Source organism: Mesoplodon densirostris, chromosome X (genome assembly GCF_025265405.1).
Source record: "Mesoplodon densirostris isolate mMesDen1 chromosome X, mMesDen1 primary haplotype, whole genome shotgun sequence".
In the NCBI taxonomy this organism is placed as follows: domain Eukaryota; kingdom Metazoa; phylum Chordata; class Mammalia; order Artiodactyla; family Ziphiidae; genus Mesoplodon; species Mesoplodon densirostris.
Window position 1 is genome coordinate 43,875,475 of NC_082681.1, and position 23,210 is coordinate 43,898,684.

General features: G+C 36.0%; 1 protein-coding gene across 1 annotated transcript in view; it reads right to left on the reverse strand.

Annotated features, from left to right (window-relative positions):
- RADX (RPA1 related single stranded DNA binding protein, X-linked) overlaps positions 1-23,210 on the reverse strand; it is a 62,855-nt gene that overhangs the window by 18,098 nt on the left and 21,547 nt on the right. Inside the window, 10 exon segments of the mRNA XM_060087604.1 lie at positions 4,237-4,310; positions 17,025-17,068; positions 17,070-17,198; positions 17,964-18,124; positions 19,359-19,523; positions 20,650-20,754; positions 22,389-22,432; positions 22,434-22,485; positions 22,593-22,684; positions 22,885-22,993. Coding sequence (XP_059943587.1) covers positions 4,237-4,310; positions 17,025-17,068; positions 17,070-17,198; positions 17,964-18,124; positions 19,359-19,523; positions 20,650-20,754; positions 22,389-22,432; positions 22,434-22,485; positions 22,593-22,684; positions 22,885-22,993 — 975 coding nt within the window.

The window sequence follows — 23,210 nt, forward strand, 5'->3', positions numbered from 1 at the left end:
AGTACTATTTACAATAGCCAAGACCTGAAAACAACCTAAAGGCCCATCAATGAAATAATGGATAAAGAACAGGTGGTGTATATACAATGGAATATTATTCAGCCATGAAAACAATGAAATCTTGACATGGAAGAAACTTGAGGACATTATGCTAAGTTAAATAAGTCAGACAGAGAAAGACAAATATTGTATGATCTCACATGTGGAATAAAAAAATACAGACTCCCCCCAAGGAAAAGACAAGCTCATAGATACAGAGAACAGATTGGTGGTTGCCAGAGGTAGGGGTTTGGGAGGGGGTGGGTGAAGTGGGTCAAAAGGTACAAATTTCCAGTTATAAAATAAGTAAGTCATGGAGATGTAATGTACAGCATAGTAACTATAGTTAATATCATATTGCATATTTGAAACTTACTAAGAGAGTAGATCTTCAAAGTTTCATCACAAGAAAAAAAATTTTGTAACCATGTATGGTGACAAATGTTAACTAGACTTACTGTGGGAATCGTTTTGCTATATATACAAATATCAAATCATTATGTTGCACATGTGAAATTAATATAATGTTACACGCTAATTATACCTCAATTAAAAAAAGAAAAAGATAATGAACGTAAAAGAGTTTCCCTATTTTAAACAATGCTCCAATACTCATCTTAGAACATGTCTCCCAGTGTGCCCAACATATAGGTCACAAGGTGTAACATTTTCAATAAACTAGGTCTTGTCAAATTGCTCTCAAAGGTAGTTGTACATTTATCTAAGAAAGGGGGGGTGGCGTGACTCTTTCTCTCTCTCTGATATACATACATACCTTCTTATATTATAAAACAAACAATGCAAAGACATACCATAGAATGAATTAAAAAGTTACCTATAGGGCTTCCCCGGTGGCGCAGTGGTTGAGAGTCCACCTGCCGATGCAGGGGACGCGGGTTCGTGCCCCGATCCCGGAAGATCCCACATGCCGCGGAGCGGCTGGGCCCGCGAGCCATGGCCGCGGAGCCTGTGTGTCCGGAGCCTGTGCTCCGCAACGGGAGAGGCCACAGCAGTGAGAGGCCCGCGTACAGCAAAAAAAAAAAAAAAAAAAAAAAAAAAAAAAAAGTTACCTATAATGGGGGAGAAGGAAGAGGATGCAGGGAACAGGGGTAGAAGCTAAACTTCTCTAAATATATATTTATACCACAACAGTTGAATACACATTCTTTTCAAAAATACACGAAATATCTCCAGGATGGACCATATGTTAGGCCACAAAATAAGCCTCAATAAATTTAAAAAGAATCACATAATACAAAGTATCTTTTCTGACCACAATAGAATGAAGCTAGAAATTAATAATAGCAGGAAAACTAGATAATTCACAAATATGTGGAAATTAAACAACACACTCTTAAGCAACTAATGGGTCAAATAAGAAGTCACAAGGGAAATTATAAAATACCTTGAGATGAGCAAAAATGAAAATACAACATAAAAACTTATAAGATGCAGTGAAAAGTGGTGATCTGAGGGAAATTTACAGCAGAAATACTGATATTAAAAAAAAGAACTATGGAGAACAGTATGGAGGTTCCTTAAAAAACTAAAAGTAGAACTACCATACGACCCAGCAATCCCACTGCTGGGCATAGACCCTGAGAAAACCATAATTCAAAAAGAGTCATGTACCAAAATGTTCATTGCAGCTCTATTTACAACAGCCAGGACATGGAAGCAACCTAAGTGTCCATCAACAGATGAATGGATAAAGAAGATGTGGCCCATATATACAATGGAATATTACTCAGCCATAAAAAGAAACGAAATTGAGTTATTTGTAGTGAGGTGGCTGGACCTAGAGACTGTCATACACAGTGAAGTAAGTCAGAAAGAGAAAAATAAATACCGTATGCTAACACATATATATGGAATCTTAAAAAAATGGTCATGAAGGACCTAGGGGCAAGACGGGAATAAAGACACAGACCTACTAGAGAATGGACTTGAGGATATGGGGAGGGGGAAGGGTAATGGGACAAAGTGAGAGAGAGGCATGGATATATATACACTACCAAACGTAAAATAGATAGCTAGTGGGAAGCAGCCACATAGCACAGGGAGATCAGCTTGGTGCTTTGTGACCACCTAGAGGGGTGGGATAGGGAGGGTGGGAGGGAGGGAGACGCAAGAGGGAAGAGATATGGGGACATATGTATATGTATAACTGATTCACTTTGTTATAAAGCAGAAGCTAACACACCATTGTAAAGCAATTATACTCCAATAAAGATGTTAAAAAAAAGAAAGATCTCATTCAATAACATAACATTAAACTTTGAGGAACTAGAAAAAGAGAAAACTAAACCCAAAGTTAAGAAAAAGAAGTAATTATGCTTAGAGTAAATATAAATGAAATAGAGAAGAGAAAAAATAATAAAATCTAAGAAACCAAAAGCTTGTCCTATGTAAAGACCAAAAAAATTGATAATCTTTACCTCAACTGACCTTCTCCCCAAGGAGAGAAGACACAAAAACTAAATGCAGAAATGAAAATGTGATTTATTACAGAAATAAAAATGATTATAATAGAATACTATGAACAATCATACACCAACAAATTAGAAAACCTAGATGAAACAAATTCCTAAAAGCAAAGAAATTACCTAAACTCACTGAAAAAGAAAAAAAAAATCTCCACAGACTGATAACAAGAGATTCAAAAGGAAATTAAGAAACCTATGCCAAATATAATAGCAACTAAAAGAATAAAATACCTAGGAATAACTTTAAGCAAGGAGGTGAATGACTTGTGTACTGAACACTACAAAACATTGTTGAAATAAATTAAAGAATGTCTAAAATTGAACAGAATGAAATCCCATGTTCATGGACTAGAAGAGTTAATATTATTAAGATGTCAATACTATCCAAAACAATCTGCAGACTCAATGCAATCCCTATCAAAATCTCAAAAGCCTATTTTGCAAAAATGGTAAAATGGATCCTTAAATTCATATGGAATTACAAGGAGTCCCAAATGCTAAAGCAATCTTGAACAAGAAGAACAACGTTGGAGGACTCATACACCCCAATTTCAAATCTTGATACAAAGCTACAGTAATCAAAACATTGTGACACTGACATAGGGACATACATATAGACCAGTGGAATAGAATTTTATGTTTAATAAGGGTTCTAATTCAATTCAGTGGGTACTAAGTCAATTCAATTTTTCCTACCCATTGTCCAGGGAATACAGGAAGCTCCTTGATACTTCCCCATGCTGATGGGAATAATTTTTCTGGACCTTAATAACCTTCCAACTTTATATTAGTTCTACTTCACATGTAAGAGGCCTGTGGTCTGGACTCTCTTTTCCATGTCGTTATTACACCTCAGCCTATGATCATTTAGCCCGCTATCTAGTTCTGAAATACCCAAGAGCAGTTTTAGTTTTAGTTCCTACTCACCACTAAATTTAAATTCTTTTGTTTCTGCCACTTAGCGATTTTTCACTCTTGCTTTCAGCTTGGTTATATATTTATATTATAATGATCTTCCCCTTATTTTCTATCTTTTATTTTTTGGGGGGGTATAGTCCAGATCCCTTTGTGGGTTCTTAATCTGTCAGACTGACTAGAAGTCAATCCCCAAATAAGAGTAACTCAAAAAGCAAGAAGGATCTAAAGTGCTAAAAAGTCTAGAGAGATGAGCCCTTATAACATCTGATCTAAACAAACCCACTCTAAGGATACCCTACCAAAACTAAATTGTGTCATGAAATCACTTCAGAAATGAACCCAAATATTCAAACCAGTCAACCTAACATCAAAGAAAGGAACTACAACTATCTTTTAAGCTTTACCTATATTTATTGTCAAATAAAAATTAAACTTCCTACTTTAATATTCTTCTGTTAATTCAAAATAGTACATTTGAAGAGATGTGCTACCAAATAAACAACTTAATAAGTGCTTAATATAAACAAGTTTATTTATATTTACTTGCACTTTGGTGATGATACCAAATTGTTCTAAATTTGGGACCAGTACTTTTGACAAGGACTTAAGCTAATATAAATAAAAATAGAAACAAAAATAACTAGCTACATATAGTTTAATACAAGTACTTATATTATGCTAGTGGCAGGCATGACCCAAAAATGCAGAATCAAATCAAACAGCAATCTGTATATAACAGTGTTCCATAAAGACTTTATAAATCATCCTCATCATCATCGTCAAAGCAACATACGCTGGAAGGTGCTTCGCATGCCTGGTTTATCTCCTTTTGTTTGTGCAGAAGTTTCTGGCTGAGGCACAGGAATTCTACAAAAGATTTAAAAAAAGATAACAAACAGTTAACAATAGTTATAAAAAGAGACTTGAATGGCAAAAAAACTAATTGGTTCCATTCAGAGTTTATTCTAATTCAATACATTTAGAAAATTTATAGGTTTAGTTTCTTAACGTAATGCATTAGGAATTTAAGGAAAACACATTCAAACTATGAACAAATATCCATACTAACATAATTCAAATACTGCAACAGATTTAAATGTTCTCTTAAGGAGTATTACACAAAAGAAAGTATTCAACTTTATTAAATGTCAACTAAAGATGGATATATATTTCATTCCCTATGATAGGAATTTAAAAATTTGTCCAATGGCCTATTTTCATCTTTGCTTTGTTCAAATATTCTGGAAAACTATTTGGCCTAACTCTCCAACTTCATTTCAGAGTTTTCTATAAGCCTCATGCTGGTTCAAACCTTCGTGTTTTTCTTTCAGCCAGGAAAAAACCTATGCTCCTTTTCCTTTGCCTAGTTAACTCTTCTTCCTCTTTCAACATTTAGCTCAGGCATTATTTCCTGTAAGAAGCCAACCTTGGGCTTCCCTGGTGGCGCAGTGGTTGGGAGCCCGCCTGCCGATGCGGGGGACACGGGTTTGTGCCCTGGTCCGGGAGGATCCCACATGCCGCGGAGCGGCTGGGCCCGTGAGCCATGGCCACTGGGCCTGCGCGTCCGGAGCCTGTGCTCCATAACGGGAGAGGCCACAACAGTGAGAGGCCCACGTACCGCAAAAAAAAATAAAAAAAATAAATAAAGAAGCCAACCTTGATCTCTAGTCAAGGCTCACTGATCCTTGTATATGCTGTCATAGCACCATGAATAAACTTTATCATAGCATTCATCACACTGTATTAAAATTACTGGTTTTTCAATCTGTCTCTTCTACCAGTTTCTACCATAAACTCTACAAAAATATATACTTTTTTTTTTGTATCTCCACAGAATATCCACTCAATAACTGTTTATTGAACTGAAAAAAAAAAAGTGAAAAGGGAAGCATCTTATTTTGAAGCTGAGGAGAGAAGCTTGCACTTATAATAAAGACTTCCTTCTTACAAACTTTCAGTATACTTCTATGATGAGCATTTTCCTTTGTTGTATTCCCAAAACTAAAAGCATAAAGCAAAACAGAAGTGTCATGTTGTAGAATGCCACATAATATTGCTCAACTTATTTTATCAATAGATTTGTCTCTTATAATAGTATTCTTTATTTTACTAATGAGTTATTAATGAATACAAAGAACTAGCTTTCATGAAGACTGCATCCATTTCAATATAAAACTCCAGCAAATAAAAACACATTTTACAGTTGTAATTTAAACTTTTTTTCTGAGTATTGAAAAATGGTATTTCTAGAGATTAGTAAACTGAAAACATCAACTCTGAGAGATATTTAAATAAATAAAAATAGTTAAATTACATGTATTTTGAGATCATTAAACAGTATGTATATACTTTTAAATACATGGTGTTATAAAGTGATTTTTTTATCTGAAATAAATTAGAAGAAATAATTTTCCAAACTCTAACAGCATCATTATATTGTATAGAATTTTTTTAAAGTGGCTTAGGGAATTTTTACTGGAATATACAATCATTCATTTGTATGCCTTAAGTGTCTTAAAGGTGAGGGGCTTCATAACAGAAGTGGAGGTATACAATGTCTACGGGTATCAACTGAGGAAACTGAAAAAAAAAAGAGATGAAAAATGAAAATATAAGAAATAAAAGGATACCTGAGGAAAGAAAGGGAAACAACGGTTAAAAGAAGAGACAATAACATTACATATGATGGATAGTGGCCGAATATTATAAAAACTGTCAGAGGCAATAAGCTGCACTCTAACTTTTCCCTTTTCACCAACTTATTGACCTTAGATAAAAGTCATATAGATTGTATAGTATGCCATGCCCTCATCTATATAACAGTATTATAGTTAATATTATTGTAGTCTTTCCTATAATAACTCTGCTTTTCTTAGAAGGAGACACTGATAACGATTTTTAAGGATTCAGATAAACCTGGTATGGTTCATTTTCTATCTTTATGGAGTAAATATTACCAACAGAATGCAAAGAGTAAGTTTTAATGTCTCATTGTTATACTTTATTTCTCAGTGCTAACTTTTGAATGAGTTGATGTATTTTGACTACATTTTTACTATCTAACATAGAGCACCATGGTTTACTATCTACCATTTGGATTAAAATGTTCTTTAATACAACCTCTTAAATGGTCATATTTGTTACTATCATAAATTGTACAAATGGAAGCCGACCAACAGGTAATACAGATATTGGAGTCAGCAAGCCAGGATTTAAAATACAATGATGTGCCAATAGAGTAACATGCCCAGATTCCACAAGGAGAGGGCATAGAAGCTCCACGTTCCCTCTCAGACCTTTCTCTATGTGTCTCCATTTGGCTATTCCTGATCTGTATTCTTTACAATAAAACTGTGATTGTAGGTATAGTGTTTTTCTGAGTTCTTTGCATCATTCTAGTAAGCTATTGACTCTGAGGGGGACATGGGAACTCCTGAATTTGTAGCCACTCGGTTGGAAGTGAGGGTGGCCTGGGGACCAGCTGAATTGTGGCTAGCATCTGAAGTAAGGTCAGTCTCGTGGAGGACTAAGCCCTTAAGAGTCTGATGTTAAGTTTGGGTAGTTAGTATTAGAAATGAATCACAGTATAGCTAATTGGGTTGGAAACCCAATAAGAGCTCAATGAACCTAACTGATAGGTTTAATAGCAGATTGTACATAGTGAAAAAGTAAACGGAGTGACAAGTCCAAACTGAAACATGGAATCAAAGACAAAAATGAAATATGTATATGAATAAAAAAGAATGTAGTGTAAGAAACTTGTTGGTCACAGTTAGAAGTGCTAACATATGTGAAATAGGAATCATGGAAAGAGAGGAAATAATGAGGAAGAAAATATATTTGAAGAGATAATGGCAGATGGTTTTCCAAAACTGATGAAAGATATCAATACACAGATTCAAGAAGCTCAGTAGTATAAAACAAAGAAAACCACTCCTTGGCACATCATATTTAAACAGTTGAAAATCAAAGAGAAAATCTTAAAAGCACTCAGAGAAAAAGGACGCAATATCCTTGAAGGAGCAATTAGAAGACACCAGCCTGATTCTTAATAGAAACAATGAAAGCAATAAAACAGTAGAATCAGACATTTAAACAAATCTGCAACCTAGTGAAAATATCCTTTTAGAAGTAAAGGTGAAATAAAGATGCTTTTAAGCAAACAGAAAGAGAGAATATATCATCAGCAAGCTGTACTGAAATAAATGCTGAGAGGAATTCTTCAGTCAGAAGGAAAATGATCCCAGAAAGAAGTATGAAAATACAAGTAGGAATGAAGAGAACCAAAAACAGTGTGGTTAAATGTAACTGAAAGCTAACCGTATAAGAAAAGCAATACTAATAATGTCCTACAGAATTTAAAATACATGTAGAATTAAAATACAAGGCAAAAATAATGAAAATGGAGACAAATGGAATTGAAGTGTTCTAAGGATCTAGCATTATCAGGAAATGGTAAAATAATTTGTATTTAACTTCAATAAGTCAAGTGTTCAGGTTGTAATTTATAGCGTGACCACTGAAGAATATATACCTATCAAATTAAAAGAGGGGAAATTGAATAATTAAAACTATTTGATTAAGCAAATAGTATAAAAATTGATATAAGCCCCAAATACATATCTTCCTCAACTTATGATGGGGTTAAATCCTAATAAACCCACTGTAAGTTGAAAATACCGTAACTTGAGAGTGAATTTAATTCACTTAACCTATCAAACATCATAGCTTAGCCTCGCCTACCTTACACATGCTCAGAACACTTACAAAAATAGTCTACAGTTTGGCAAAATCACCGAACACAAAGCCACTGTTATAATAAAGTGTTGCATATCTCATGCAATTTATTGAATACTGTATTGAAAGTGAAAAACAGAACGGTTGTCTGGGTACAGAATGATTGTAAGTGTATCAGTTGTTTACGCTTGTGATCGCATGACTGACTGGGAGCTGTGGCTCACTGTCACTGCCCCACGTCACAAGAGAGTATAGTACTGCATATCACTAGCCCGGGAAAAGATCAAAATTCGGAATTTGAAGTATGGTTTCTACTGAATGTGTATTGCTTTCGCATCATTGTAAAGTTGAAAAATCATAAGTTGAACCATCATAAGTCGGGGACCACCTGTATCATTAACTCCATTAAAAGTGAATGGAGGGGAGACGCAAGAGGGAAGGGCTATGGGAACAGATGTATATGTATAACTGATTCACTTTGTTATAAAGCAGAAACTAACAAAAAAAAGTGAATGGAGAGTGATATCAGCATCATGGCAAAGGGAGACGCTCTCTTTGTCTCTCTCCTTCTATCTACTATCAGTAAAGCATCCACGACTTAACAAAAGTGCCTCTGCCCAACACACCAGGACACTGGAGAATTCCACATTTCTGTACACCTAAAGGTGGGTGGACTAGAACACACAGAGGAGGTGGAACTTGGGGAAGAGTGGAGGTGGCACCTGCCGTCCTGGTCCCCCAGCCATGGCAACTGAACCTGCAGTCCCAGAAAACCCAGTAGTGACAGGGGAGGGGGTGAATACAACTCTGGCCTCCTGGCTGCAGTGGTGCCCACAGCCACAGATAACTGGGCAGCAGTGGCAGTAGGGTCTGGGACCCTGTCTCTCCAACTGTGGAGGTGCCCATGACTCTCTCTCCTCGCCCCCTGCTTACAGCGGCAGAGTCCTCAAACCTGACAATACTGAACACAGCAGAGGTTCCTGTGCCACCTGAGCTATCCCCCATCCTGCAGTGGGAGTGCCTGCAACTCAGGAGGTCCTAAACATGGCAGAATTGTCCACCATCCTGGTGTGCCAGGCAGTGACACCAGCCACACCAGCAGCAGCATGGCACCAACGACACTGGAGGCATAAGCAGTGACAACTAGGGCACTGGCTGATACCTCTGACAGAGGCGGTAGAAAGTGGAAAGTGCTGACAAACATAACTAGAGGCAGCTCAGGTAAGAGAAACCAAAAACTTGTGGTATAGCACCACCTACTGGAAGATAAAAGAAGGGCTTAACCTGTTGAATTGTTAGAAACAAGAAAAAAAAAAAAGCTTTACCTAAAGAAGAAAGGTGTTTGCCACTTGAAATGAGCTAGCAGAGGAACAACTCATCAAGCACCATGAAGAACCACAGTAACATTGTACCACAAAAAGAAAATGACAATTCTCCAGAAACCAGACTGAAAATCACAGAATATTGTGATCTAACTGATAGAAAATTCAAAATGGCTATTATAAAACTCAATGAGCTACAAGAAAACTCAGAAAGTTCAATGAGTTTAGGAATAAAATTAATGAACAAAAGGAATACTTTACCAAAGAGACTGAAACTAAAATGAACCAATCAGAAATTCTGGAGCTGAAGAACTCAGTAAATGAGTTGAAGAATGCATTACAAAGCACTGGAAATAGAGCAGACCACATGCAAGAGAGAATCAGTGAGCTTGAAGACAGAAATATAGAAATGATACAAGGAGAAGAGGAAAGATAATTAAAATATATTTTTTTAAATGAGTAAATTCTATAAGAGCTAGCTGACCCTTTTAGGAAGGGCAATAGTAGGGTAATGGACATCCCAGAAGGAGAAGAGAGGGAGAAGGGAGGAGAGAGTTTATTTAAAGAAATAATAGCTGAGAATTTCCCAAGTCTGGGGAAGGAGGTGGATATACAAGTCCATGAAGCTAAGAGAAAACCTACTTGCCTCAATGCAAAAAAGACCTTCTCCAAGACCCCTTATACTAAAACTGCCAAAAGTCAATGACACAGAAAGAATTTTAAAGGCAGGGGGAAAAGGATGGTAACCCACAAAGGAACCCACATTAGGCTATCAGCAGATTTCTTAGCAGAAACTTCACAGGTCAGTGGAGGGAGTCGAATGACATTCTCAAAATACTGAAAGATAAAAACTGTCACCCAAGAATACTCTATCCAGCAAAGTTATCACTCAGATATGAAGGAGAAATAAAGAGTTTCCCAAACAAAGCTGAGGGAACTCATTAACACTAGATCTGCCTTATGAGAAATGTTGAAAGGAACTCTTCTACCAGAAACAAAAAGGCAAAAAAGGACACAAAACTTTGAGTAAGGTAATAAATAGACAGAATCAGAAAACTGTAACTCTATATCAGAATAGGGTTTTTGTTTTTGTTTTTAAAAATTTTTTAGGCCATGTCTCACGGCATGTGGGATCTTAGCTCCCCGACCAGGGATTGAACCCATGCCCCCTGTGTTGGGAGCGCAGAGTCTTAACCACTGGACTACCAGGGAAGTCCCCAGAATAGGTTTTTTAACAATTTATTATAGCATAAAGGTTAAAGGCGAAAAAAGAAGAAAACATAACTATAGCTACTTCAATTTGGTAACAAACTCACAACATAAAGAGGGGTAATTTGAGAAACAAAAACACGAACAGGGATGAGGAAAAGGACGTAACTTATATAGGTAAATGAAGATAAGATGCTATCAGCAGAAAAGGAACTATTTTATCTATGAGGTGTTGTATACAAGCCTAATACATAAAACATAAATCTAAAGCAGAGACACAAAACATAAAAAAATAGGAAACTGGGGCTTCCCTGGTGGCGCAGTGGTTGAGAGTCCACCGGCCGATGCAGGGGAAATGGGTTCGTGCCCCAGTCCGGGAAGATCCTACATGCTGCGGAGCGGCTGGGCCCGTGAGCCATGTCCGCTGATCCTGCACGTCCGGAGCCTGCGCTCCGCGCTCCGCAACAACAGTGAGAGGCCCGCGTACTGCAAAAAAAAAAAAAAAAAAAAAAGGAAACTGAGAAAAACATCATAGAAAACCACCAAACCAAAATGGTAGATTGAAATACAAGGAAAAAGAAACAATGGAGATATAGAGCAACCAGAAAACAAAAGAATAAATGGCAGTACTAAGTCCTCATCTATCAATAATCACCCTAAATGTAAATGGATTGAATTCACGAGGCAAAAGACAGAGTGGTTGGATGGATTAAAAAACAAGACACAATTATATGCTGCCTCCAGGAGACTCATCTTGGCTCTAAGGACAAACATAAACTCAAAGTGAAGGAATGGAAGATGATGCTTCAAGCAAATTGCAGCCAAAAGAAAGCAGGTATAGCCACACTCACATCAGACAAAATAGACTTCAAGCCAAAAAAAGGTAACAATAGACAATGGACAGTATATAATGATAAAGTGGACAATTCATCAAGAAGACATAACAGTGATTAATATATATGCACCTAACATTAGGACCACCAAAATACAGAAAGCAATTATCAACAGATTTAAAAGGAGACATTGACAACAACACAATAATAGTAGAGAACTTTAACATCCCACTTAACATCAATGGATAGATCATTCAGACAGAAAGTCAACAAGGAAACAGTAGCCTTAACTGAAATATCAGACCAGATGGATTTGATAGATTTGTATAGAACATTCCATCCAAATGCTGCAGAAAACACATTTTTCTCAAGTGCATGGGAAACCTTCTCAAGGACAGACCATATATTGGAACCCAAAACAACTCTCAATAAATTTTAAAAGATTTGAAATTATATCTCTTTGAAAGTATCTTTTCTGATCAAAATAGTATGAAACTAGAAACCAACTACAAGAAGAAAGCTAAAAAAATCGCAAATGTGTGGACACTGAACAACATGCTAATGAATAACTATTGGGTCAGTGACAAAGTCAAAGGAGAAATCAAAAAATACCTGACAACAAATCCAAATGAAAATTCAACAAAGCAAAATCTAAGGGATGCAGTAAAAGTGGTACTAAGGGCTCCCCTGGTGGAGCAGTGGTTGAGAGTCCGCCTGCTGATGCAGGGGATGTGGGTTTGTGCCCCGGTCTGGGAGGGTCCCACATGCCATGGAGTGGCTGGGCCTGTGAGCCATGGCCACTGAGCCTGTGTGTCCGGAGCCTGTGCTCTGCAACAGGAGAGGCCACAACAGTGAGAGGCCTGCATACCGCAAAAAAAAAAAAAAAAAAGTGGTACTAAGATGGAAGTTTACAGCAATACAGGCTTACCTCAAGAAACAAGAAAAATACCAAATAAATAATTTAACCTTACATCTAGAGGAAGTAGAAAAAGAAGAACAAATGAAGCCCAACATCAGTAGATGGAAGGAAGTAATAAAGATCAGAGCAGAAATAAATGAAATAGAGACTAAAAACAAAAAACAATAGACAAGATCAATCCAACAGAGCCAGTTCTCTGAAAAGATAAACAAAATTGAGAAACCTTTAGCCAGACTGAGAAAAAAAGAGAAGACTCTGATAAATAAAATCAAAAATGGAAGAGGAGGGACTTCCCTGGTGACGCAGTGGTTAAGAATCTGCCTGCCAGTGCAGGGGACATGGGTTTGATCCCTGGTCCAGGAAGATCCCACATGCCGCAGAGCAACTAAGCCTGTGCACCACAACTACTGCGCCTGCGCTCTAGAGCCCATGTTCCACAACAAGAGAAGCCACCGCAACGAGAAGCCCACGCACTGCAACGAAGAGTAGCCCCCGCTCACTGCAACTAGAGAAAGCTTGCACACAGCAACAAAGACCCAAGGCAGCCAAAATAAATAAAAATAATTTTTTTTAAAAAATGGAAGAGGAGAAATAACAACAGATACCACAGAAATACTAAGGCTTATAAGAGAATATTACAAAACAGTTATATGCCAACAAATTGAACAACCCAGAAGAAATGGACAAGTTCTTAGAATCATACAACCTTCCAAGACTGAATCAAGAAGAAATAGAAAATCTGAATAGACTGATCACTAGTAAAGTGATTGAAACAGTAATCAAAAACCTCCCCCCCGAAACAAAAGTCCAGGACCAGACAGCTTCACAGGTGAATTCTACCAAACATTCAAAGAGGATTTAATACCTATCCTTCTCAAACTCTTCCAAAAAATTGAAAAGGAGGGAACACTTCCTAATTTTAAATGTCCATATCACCTAAAGCAATTTACAGATTCACTGCCATCCCTATCAAAATCCCAAAGGCATTTTTCACAGAAATAGAACAAAGAATTCTAAAATTTATTTGGAACCAAAACAGACCGCAAATAACCAAAGCAATCACGAGAAAAAAGAACAAAGCTGGAGGTATCATACTTCCTGATTTCAAACTATATTACACAGCTATAATAATCAAAACAGCATGGTATTTGCAGAAAAACTGATACATAAATCAATGAAATAGAATTGAGATATCAGAAATAAACTCATACATAAATGAACAATTAATTTATAACAAGGGAGCAAAAGTACATACAGTGGGGGAAGGAATCTCTTCAATAAATGGTTTTGGGAAAACTGGACAGCCACATGCAAAAAAATGAAAATGGACCATAATCTCACACCATACACAAAAATCAACTGAAAATGGGTAAATGAATTGAATGTAGGCCCTGAGACCATAAAACTCCTAGAAGACGACATTGGCAGTATGTTCTTTGACATTGGTCTTAGCATGATCTTTCTAAGTAGGTCTCCTCAAGGAAGGGAAACAAAACCAAAAATAAACACAAATGGGACTACATCAAACTAAAAAGCTTCTGTACAGCAAAGGAAACCATTAATAAAATGAAAGGACAACCTACCAAATGAGAGAAGATATTTGCAAATCATATATCCCATAAAGGGTTAATATCCAAAATATATTTAAAAACGAATACAACTCAGCCTCAAAAAACCAAACAATACGATTAAAAAATGGGCAGAGGACCTGAATAGACATTTTTCCAAAGAAAACATACAGATGGCCAACAGGCACATGAAAAGATGTTCAACATCACTAATTATCAGGGAAATGCAAATGAAAACCACAGTGAGATATCACCTCACACCTTCACACCTGTCAGAATGGCTATTATCAAAAAGACAACAAATAATAAGTGTTGGTGAGGATGTGGAGAAAAGGGAACACCCCTACATTATTGGTCAGAATGTAAATTGGTGCAGGCACTATGGAAAACAGTATGGAGATTCCTCAAAAAATTAACAGAACTACCATATGATCCAGCTATCTCACTTCTGGATATTTATCCAAAGAATACGAAAACACTAATTTGAAAAGATATATGCACCCCTATGTTCTCAGCAGCATTATTTGCAGTAGCCAAGATATGGAAACAACCTAAGTGCCCATCAACAGATGGATGGATAAAGATGTAATATATACAATGGAATACTCCTCAGCCATAAAAAAGATGAAATCTTGTCATTTGTGACAATATGGATGGATCCTGAGGTTATTATGCTAAGTGGAATAAGTTAGACTGGGAAAGACAAATACTATATGATCTCTCTTATCCGTAGAATAAAAAAAAAGAGAGGCAAAAAATGTTTATTTTTTTGTAATTCCCCATTTTAAACTCACATTCAATTAGTCCATGATGAGCATGGCAGATAAGAGAGCTTCTGTTATGTGTTGAATTGTGTCTCCTCAAAATTCATGTTGAAGTCCTAACCACCAGTACCTCGGAATGTGACCTTATTTAGATATAGGGTCACTGAAGATGTAATTAGTTAAGATGAGGTCATGTTGGATTAGGGTGGGCTCCTAGTCCAACATGACTGATGTCCTTATCGAAAGGTGAAATTTGGACACAGATACACATTGGAGTGATGTTTCTACAAGCCAAGGAAAGCCAAAGATGGCTAGCAAACCACCAGATGCTAGGGGTGAGGCATGGGGCAGATTCTTCCTCACAGCCCTCAAAAGGAATCCACCCTGCTGACATCTTGATTTTGGACTTACAAAGCTGCGAAACAAATTTCTATAGTATAAGCCAAACAGTTTCTGGTACTTTGTTATAGCAGCCCTAGAAAATTAATAGATTTTGGTACCAGGAAGTGGTGTGCTGCTGTAACAAATACATAAAAACGTGGAAGTGGCTTGGAATTGGGTATTAAGTGCAGGCTGGAAGAGTTTTGAGGTGCATAACAGAAAAAACCTAGATAGCCTTGAAGAGAATGTTGGTAGAAATATGGATTTTGAAGGAGAATCTGTTGAGGGCTCAGAAAGAAAAGAGCTGTAGAGAAAGTTTCTGCAGTCTTAGAGAATACACTCATCGTCATGAACAGAACTAGATATATGAATGTAAAAGGTACTTCTGGTGAGGTCTCAGACAGAAATAAGCAATGTGTTATTGGAAACTGGATTTCTAAGCAAAGTATTGAAGGCACAGCCTGGTTTCTCCTTGCTGCTTATAGTAACATATAAGAGGGGAGAGAAAAGTTGAAAAGGGAATTGTTAAGAAAAAAAGAACCAGAATTTCAATACTTGGAAAATTTTAAGCCTATCCATATTGCAAAACATAAGAAAGCTTGCTTTGGGAAGAACACTAAGGGCATTGCTAGATAACCATTTGCCCAAGAGACTGTGATTTGTGGATCCAGTCAACCATCTCAGTAGGCATGCTGTTAGTTTGCCTGAAAGAAACATAGGTGGGAAGAAATGAAGGAATGCAATTCCGTCGGACTTCTGGGATTCTACAGTCAGGAAATGAGCTGCTAGAGATATCCAGCTGTGATCAAGTATTATCCTTCAAGAAAAGGGAAAAATGACCCTGAGGGTGAGGCCATTTCCTCAGTTCTAGAGGGCAGGGACACCTCCTCAATTCTAAAAGCCAGGGCCACCTTCCCAGTTCCAGAGTGCAAGACCACCACTCAGTGCCAAGGGGGTGGGGCTGCCATCCCAGTGGGCCCAGAGGACACAGTATTCTGCCAGGGAGGATAATTCTGGGGCCTTAATGCCAAATGGAATTTGCCTCATTAGGTTTCAACAAGGTTTCTGTGACCCATAACCCCCTTATTTCCAGTTTCTCCCTTTTGAAATGGGAATACCTATCCTATGTCTGTCCCACCATTGTATTTTGGACAGAATTAAACATGTCTAGTTTCATAGGTTCACAGATGGAAAAGAATTTTGCCCCAGGATCAATTACCCTGCATCTCGTCCATGCATGATTTACATGATATTTAGGACTTAAGAGTTGATGTTGGTATAGATTAAGACTCTTGGGGATGTTGTGATGGGATAAATGTATTTTGCATGTGAGAAGGATATGAATTTTTAGAGGGCAGACTGTTATGGATTGAATTATGTCCCCACCAAATATCACTGTGACTACCAATATGTAACCAATTACATCTTCAATGACCCTAAGAATATCACTTTATTTGGTTGTAATTGGTTTAGATGAGTTCATACTAAAGTAGACCAGTACTCCAGAGTGGGTCCCTAACCCAGTATGGCTAGTGTCCTTAAATAAAAGTTTGGACACATATACACATAGGGAGAATGCCATGTGAGGATGAAGGCAGAGATTGGGGTGATACTTCCATAAGCCAAGGAATGTTAAAGATTGCCACTAAACCACTAGAAGCTAGGGGAAATGCATGGAACAGATTCTTCCTCATAGCCCTCAGAGGGAACCCACCCTGCCTATATCTTGGTCTTGGACTTTGGCAGCCCTAGAAAACTAATACAACTTCTAGTAGAATTGCTCATTTTACAGGTCAGAAACAAATTAAAAAGTATATGCCATGTATATACTTAATACAAATGACTTACGGTTTGGCACATGGCCCTTGTAGAGCTCTTTTTTTTCTTGGGAGGGCTCAAACTTGCAGATGTAGTATGACAACACTGAGAACTCACAGGACCATCATCTTGAGGTTTTCCATCTCTTTCTTGACTTTGACTTTCTCTTCTAGCTGCTTGGGATGTTGAGGGTCGGTTAGCATTCTAAAACCAAAAATTTGAAGAAAACGTTTAAAACTGATTCACAAAAATTATTTCTCTCTTAAAAGACTCTATAATTTTAGTTTACCCATTTTTCATAACTTAAGAGTTGTGACAAAACTTTGCAATCGTAACAATGCTTTTATAAAGTTGATTTATCTTAATCTATCTGCTATTAAAATATTTTAATAAGATAAAAGTCCTTCTTATATTAGTATAACTGTAAAGTTGGATTAGATGCTTATTTCCATAAGAACAGTAATCTTAGAAATAACTTTTTAAAAGATAAGCTCATGGAAAAAATTAACTTATTTGTCTTGATTTTGCCTAGATTCTAGAAGTGGCCTTTTCTGTAGCATTTATCCTACAAGAGTCATTGCTACCTCTTATAGAACCTGGGTAGAACTGCCAAGACTGACAATAGAGCTAAAAACTTCTGGTGGGAGTGTGCCTATACCTTTGGCCTAGACAAAAGGAAGGAAAATAAAACATAATCATACATACCACCTGGAAATTTAAATAAAGACAATCATGATAAGCTCATATTACACAGAAAACAAAAACAAGATACCAAGTTTTGAGGGCAGCCCAGACTGCTCCAAAATAAATGACATAAAAAGGAAACAAACTAAAAATCATTTTTTTCCTTTTAGGTTTACATCATTAAGAGTTAATACATGTGAGTTCTGAATGAAATTTATAAGATACCAGTTGTGATTATAAACACAGTGCTTTCAGAGATATACTATTAATCCTCTGGCACCATACCCGTAGTGTTTCAGATGCTGAGGCACTTGCAGTTGCACCGCTATAGGGGACATACTTTATAACAGTAATTATCCCCTGTATTGCAATGCGCTTTTGTTCCCTATACTGCAAGTCTTCAATCTCCTTCCTCACTTCACTTATAGCTGTGAAGAACGACTCAACTGCAAAAGAGTAATTCCAAGGAAACTGTAAGTTTTAAAGAACTGAAATGACAAAAATAACAATTAGATTTGCAATGTAATTTCACATGAAAATTATAAACTTGCTACATAACTTAAATATGTGAGATTTTGTGTTTATATTTGGCAACCCCTTATGTAATTTTGGCAAAATTGGCAAAGCACATTTGTCAGTTAAATTGTGATACAGCCTTCTAGTCTGGTGTCTTAATTTGAAACCGAAATTTTACATATTGAACGTAATTTATATATCATACTTCAAACTATAAAGTGTTGCCTAGCCACTGCATAGAAACACACATTTTATTTAATATTTTCTGTATTCTATATGCTATTTACAGCATATATTACATATTGCTGGCATTATGAAGTACAGGAGGGTGTCAATATTTAGATGATGATTGCTGGCATTATGAAGTACAGGAGGGTGTCAATATTTAGAAGATGATAGGTCAGTATTTCAAAGTTTCTCTTTTTTCCAAAACCATTCATTATCCCATAGCTTTTAAAAAATAATATACTTATGTTAAAGTTTTCAACTGTCATATCTTAATTCTACTAAAATAATGTTAGGCCTCTCAATACTTATTCTGAATCTCACTGATTTTGGTATCATTTTTATTTAAAGGTAGAGCTCAATTGTGTTATATCCAATACACAGTTGGCCCTCCATATCCACAGGTTTTGCAAACCTGCAGATATAAAGGGCCTACTGTATTCATTGTACTGAGCCATTTTATATAAGGGACTCGAGCATCTGCAGGTTTTGCTATCCATGGGGGCTCCTTGAACCAATGCCCTGCAGACACCAAGGGATGTCTATATATCACTCCACAAGGGTGGCCTAATACAGTTGTCAGTACCTTGGTACCAAATTGTCCAGTGTCTCCTCTGATATCTTTAATCTAAGTAGTGTTATAGGAGTTGGGATCTACCAACTCAGATTTGATCTCAATGACTTTAAGTCAAGATATTACCTCCATTTAGTCATAGTCTATCTAAACTCCTTCTTTTCTTGCAGTCTAATAAAATCAAAATATTAACCTTTATGGGTCATGACATATGTTTTTAGATCTTGATAAAGATCAAATTATTACCAGTGAGTGTTGCTACACTTTGGCTCACTCCCATTAAAGAATAAAGATGACTAACTGATATGGCATATACCATACATACCACATATAAACATATAAGGGACTAGCAATTACATCAGTACCTTTAACAGAAATATTATACTTCGAAAATGTTTCCGGCACTGTTGGATAGGGGTAATATCCACCAATAACAGTGTTCTTCAATTCCCCAGAATCGGTCTTTGTTTTAACCCACTGAATAAAGTTTTTTACCTTGGTATCGTTGGTATACGGCTGGCCTCTATGACCTTCTTGCAGGAAGGGTAAAGTGCAAAAATATGAGGAATAAAAAAAAAAAGACAACTCACTGTAATAAACCACCTGGACATTTTTGGGTATAAAAACAGTTTAATATAAAATCATTCTTATAGCACCAAGAAAAGAAGTTAACTTATTCACTATGTAGCAGATAATTATATTGAATATGCATATGAAAATTATCAGTTAACAAATCCTAAGTCAAGAAGGAAATCAGACATATTAGTTTACGTGGATTAAACTGTAACTGTCTACAGGACACTGAAAAGCCAGAAGAAAAAGAAAACTAATAGTGTGGCTTTTGCTAACTATCCAACTGTTTAGCATCTTCTTAGAAAATTGATTATGTTTTAACCTGAAGGTATGACATCATGTATTAACTAAATTGCCTATGAATATAGCTCAGCATTTAAGTTCATGTTTTTGAAACATACTTAAAAGTGTCATTCATATCTGATATTATTAGTATATATTAGATCTGAGAGTATTCATATTTATAAAATGAGGTATGGACAAAGATGTGTGTTACATCCTTCCTAGGACTCTTCTTTTGACAAATTTCCTAATTACCAACATGGTAGCATTCTAGTAAATACATCATTCCATCATCATCTGAAAACTTTTATCTTTATTATTTTGCCCCCCTTATCCGAGGGAATAGAGAAAAATAGTACACTTGTAGATAAGTAGTGAGACTTTTCTTGCTATATAAGTAAAATGCGAGATCTGGGGACCAAAATTTAATGCACATTTTTGTTTTATTTAATATTTAAAAACTGTTGTTAATTGAATCCATATTGTGATACAGGGCCCAACAGTCTTCAATCTATGAAGCAATTTATGGTTATCTAACTTCTTATGTCAAGCAGGAATTAAAGTTATCCAAAGGACATAAACAAAATTCTTCAGTAAGTCACAAAATCATTGCTCTAACTGTAAATAATCTGGAAGCAATAGATTTCATAGGCTAAATATTCTTTCTTAAACCATTCTTAAAGTGAGAAAGGAGTTCAAAATAAAGCTATCTTGTGGTTGAATCTTATAACAGAAAAGTTAATTTAATGAAGAGAAAATACATTACATTTCCAATAAAGTATATACAAAGAAATTGCTCACCAGTAATAAACATGTGACTCTCATTTGTAGTAGTAAGGTAAAGCAGTTTAGGTACTTGAGTGTCATTTCTGACAACTTTCAACTGTGTACACGTGAAATGTGCCACTGTAGAAAATGAAAACACTTACAAAATTATTTCTGCATTTCAAATGGGAATACCAAGAACAGGATCTAACAGAGTGTTTCTCAAAGTTTAATGAACTGAGGAATCACCTAGAACAATTGTTAAAATGCAAATTTAGATTAAAGTAGTTTTAGTGTAGGGCCTGAGATTTTCCACCGCTAATGAGCTCCTGGGTGATACTAGTGCTGCCAGTCCTTTGACCACACTTGGAGCAACAAAGATCTAACACTTAACCTTTTCCTTTAAATAAAGGATCTAACGCTTAACTTTTCCTTTAGAAAGTACAAGGTCTCACCAAGGTCCATACAAACCTTTCTTAAAAGATATATTTCACAATTTCACAAGAAATAGAACGTGCATGGATGGCAACATTTCTGTGAAAAATCGTTATCCAAAACCTGTGTCAGTTTGTTGTTTAAAGTGGCTACAAAGAGAGAGGGACCTGGCCCTAAAGCCCATCTAAATTGTTATCAGAGATCATCATTACCAATCATCTGTGACCTGAGAGAGGTTATATGAAAGGTCATGGCCCCACTTACCTTGGAAGCCCATGCCTTGGTTTTGGCCAAAACTCTCTTTCTGCCCTCTCCTCCAATAACACTTGGGGTGATGTTCAGTTCTACTCATATATATTTAAAAAATTTAATCTCACAAGCACAGGGTGGATTGTAATGAGGTAATATCCGAATGGTGTGTAATACTGTTTTACAACAGAGAATAAAGGGGTAGCAGAACAGCCCTGTATATGGTCTCTAGGTCTCCTGATATTCTACAATTTCTATCTTGTTGCTCATTAAAAAAAAATACATGTAGTCAAGATTGGGAATTTCCCCAATGTTGACAAGCACTTAACAATCAGTATTTTATTCACATAATCATTTGGAAAATAGGAAAATAGCACACCAATACCTAAAATAGCTTTATGTTACAAATTCAAATAAGAAAAAATTCACTGAAGTTGTTAAAAAGTATTAGATATACTTTTATCCTTATCATAGTAGATCTGAAGACTAACTTGTTATATAAAACACATAATAGGACATACTTAAAATGTCTTCAAATAAATAAAAGTAGTGGAAAAAATCAACACCAAATTAAGTAAAATATTGACCAGCTGGTATAACAGCACCAACCTAATATTAATTCCATACTCAAATGACATCATACTTACCAATGTCATTATTTAATTACACAGTATCCTAATCCTCTACTACTTAATTCTACATTAGTAAAGCCTTCACTGTGTTTAATGGGGTCTACTAAGTCAATTTCCAAATGGATACAAAGGAAATGGACTATCTATGTTTTAGTTTCACTGAATTTTAAGTTTTTATGTCTAAAATGCTAAAAATGGGAATTGATAAGAGCACATGTTTTCTGAAAAACTAGTATAAATCCCAAATTAATTCTGAATAGAAAACCAGAAGGTGGTTAATATCTGTTAATACCAATTATAATATTAATATAGAGAAAACTTAAACATGCTATCAGACTGCTTGAATTTGCTAACTCAATATCATGGCATTCTGTAAGTAAGTCAGTATACTCTATCATTTTTTTAAGTTAATGCCCCCACTTCCAAAAATAAAATGATAAAAATATTGAAACTGAGTACTTGGGTAAATATTTTCAAAGACTTCTGGCTGAGATGTAGAAAACAGTCCCATCAGCAATGTGAATCCAGCGATATGACCAAAAATCTTCACGGCTTTCTACATGGATAGAATGTTAGAATAAATGAAGGTAACTGATTATGCACATATGAACACAGAATTATTCACTGAAATACTTTTTATGACTTTCAATATCAAAAGCTTACCCTTCTTTTTTGACCGCTGGACTCTTCCTACAAAAACTAAAACGCCAATAACATCACAGATACTCTTTTCTGGCATATCATCCAGTTCAGATCTAAAAAAAGCAAAATTATTAAATAGATATTGTATTTTTAAACAGTGAAAAAGCATTCTGCAAATATGACTGTGAAAATGCACATCTATCTAACTGCTACAGCATAATTTTGGGTAGATTCTGAGCAAATTACAATACATTGTTTCAGTAACTAACATTGAAAATTAATATTTGAGATATTTTACAAGAAGCTATTTTACCTTGTGATAAAATGGTGGTTTAATTTTGGCAATCTCCATTCTGGTTTCACCTGCTTTTCTGGAATGATAATTATATTAGTTGGAGGATCTCGAAGGTTCAGGCAGATTTCTGAAAAACAAATATATTACTTTAGTATGATATACATATAAAATAATATATGCATATAAATCACACAGCAAAAAATAGATTGAACACTTTTGAGCCCACCACTAAACCTAACAACTAGATCATTATCAATAGCTTTCTTCTACCTATTCTGACATTATCACATCCACTTATCTCCCCAACTAAAGGTTAACCATACCTTAAATTTTGTGTTTCATCA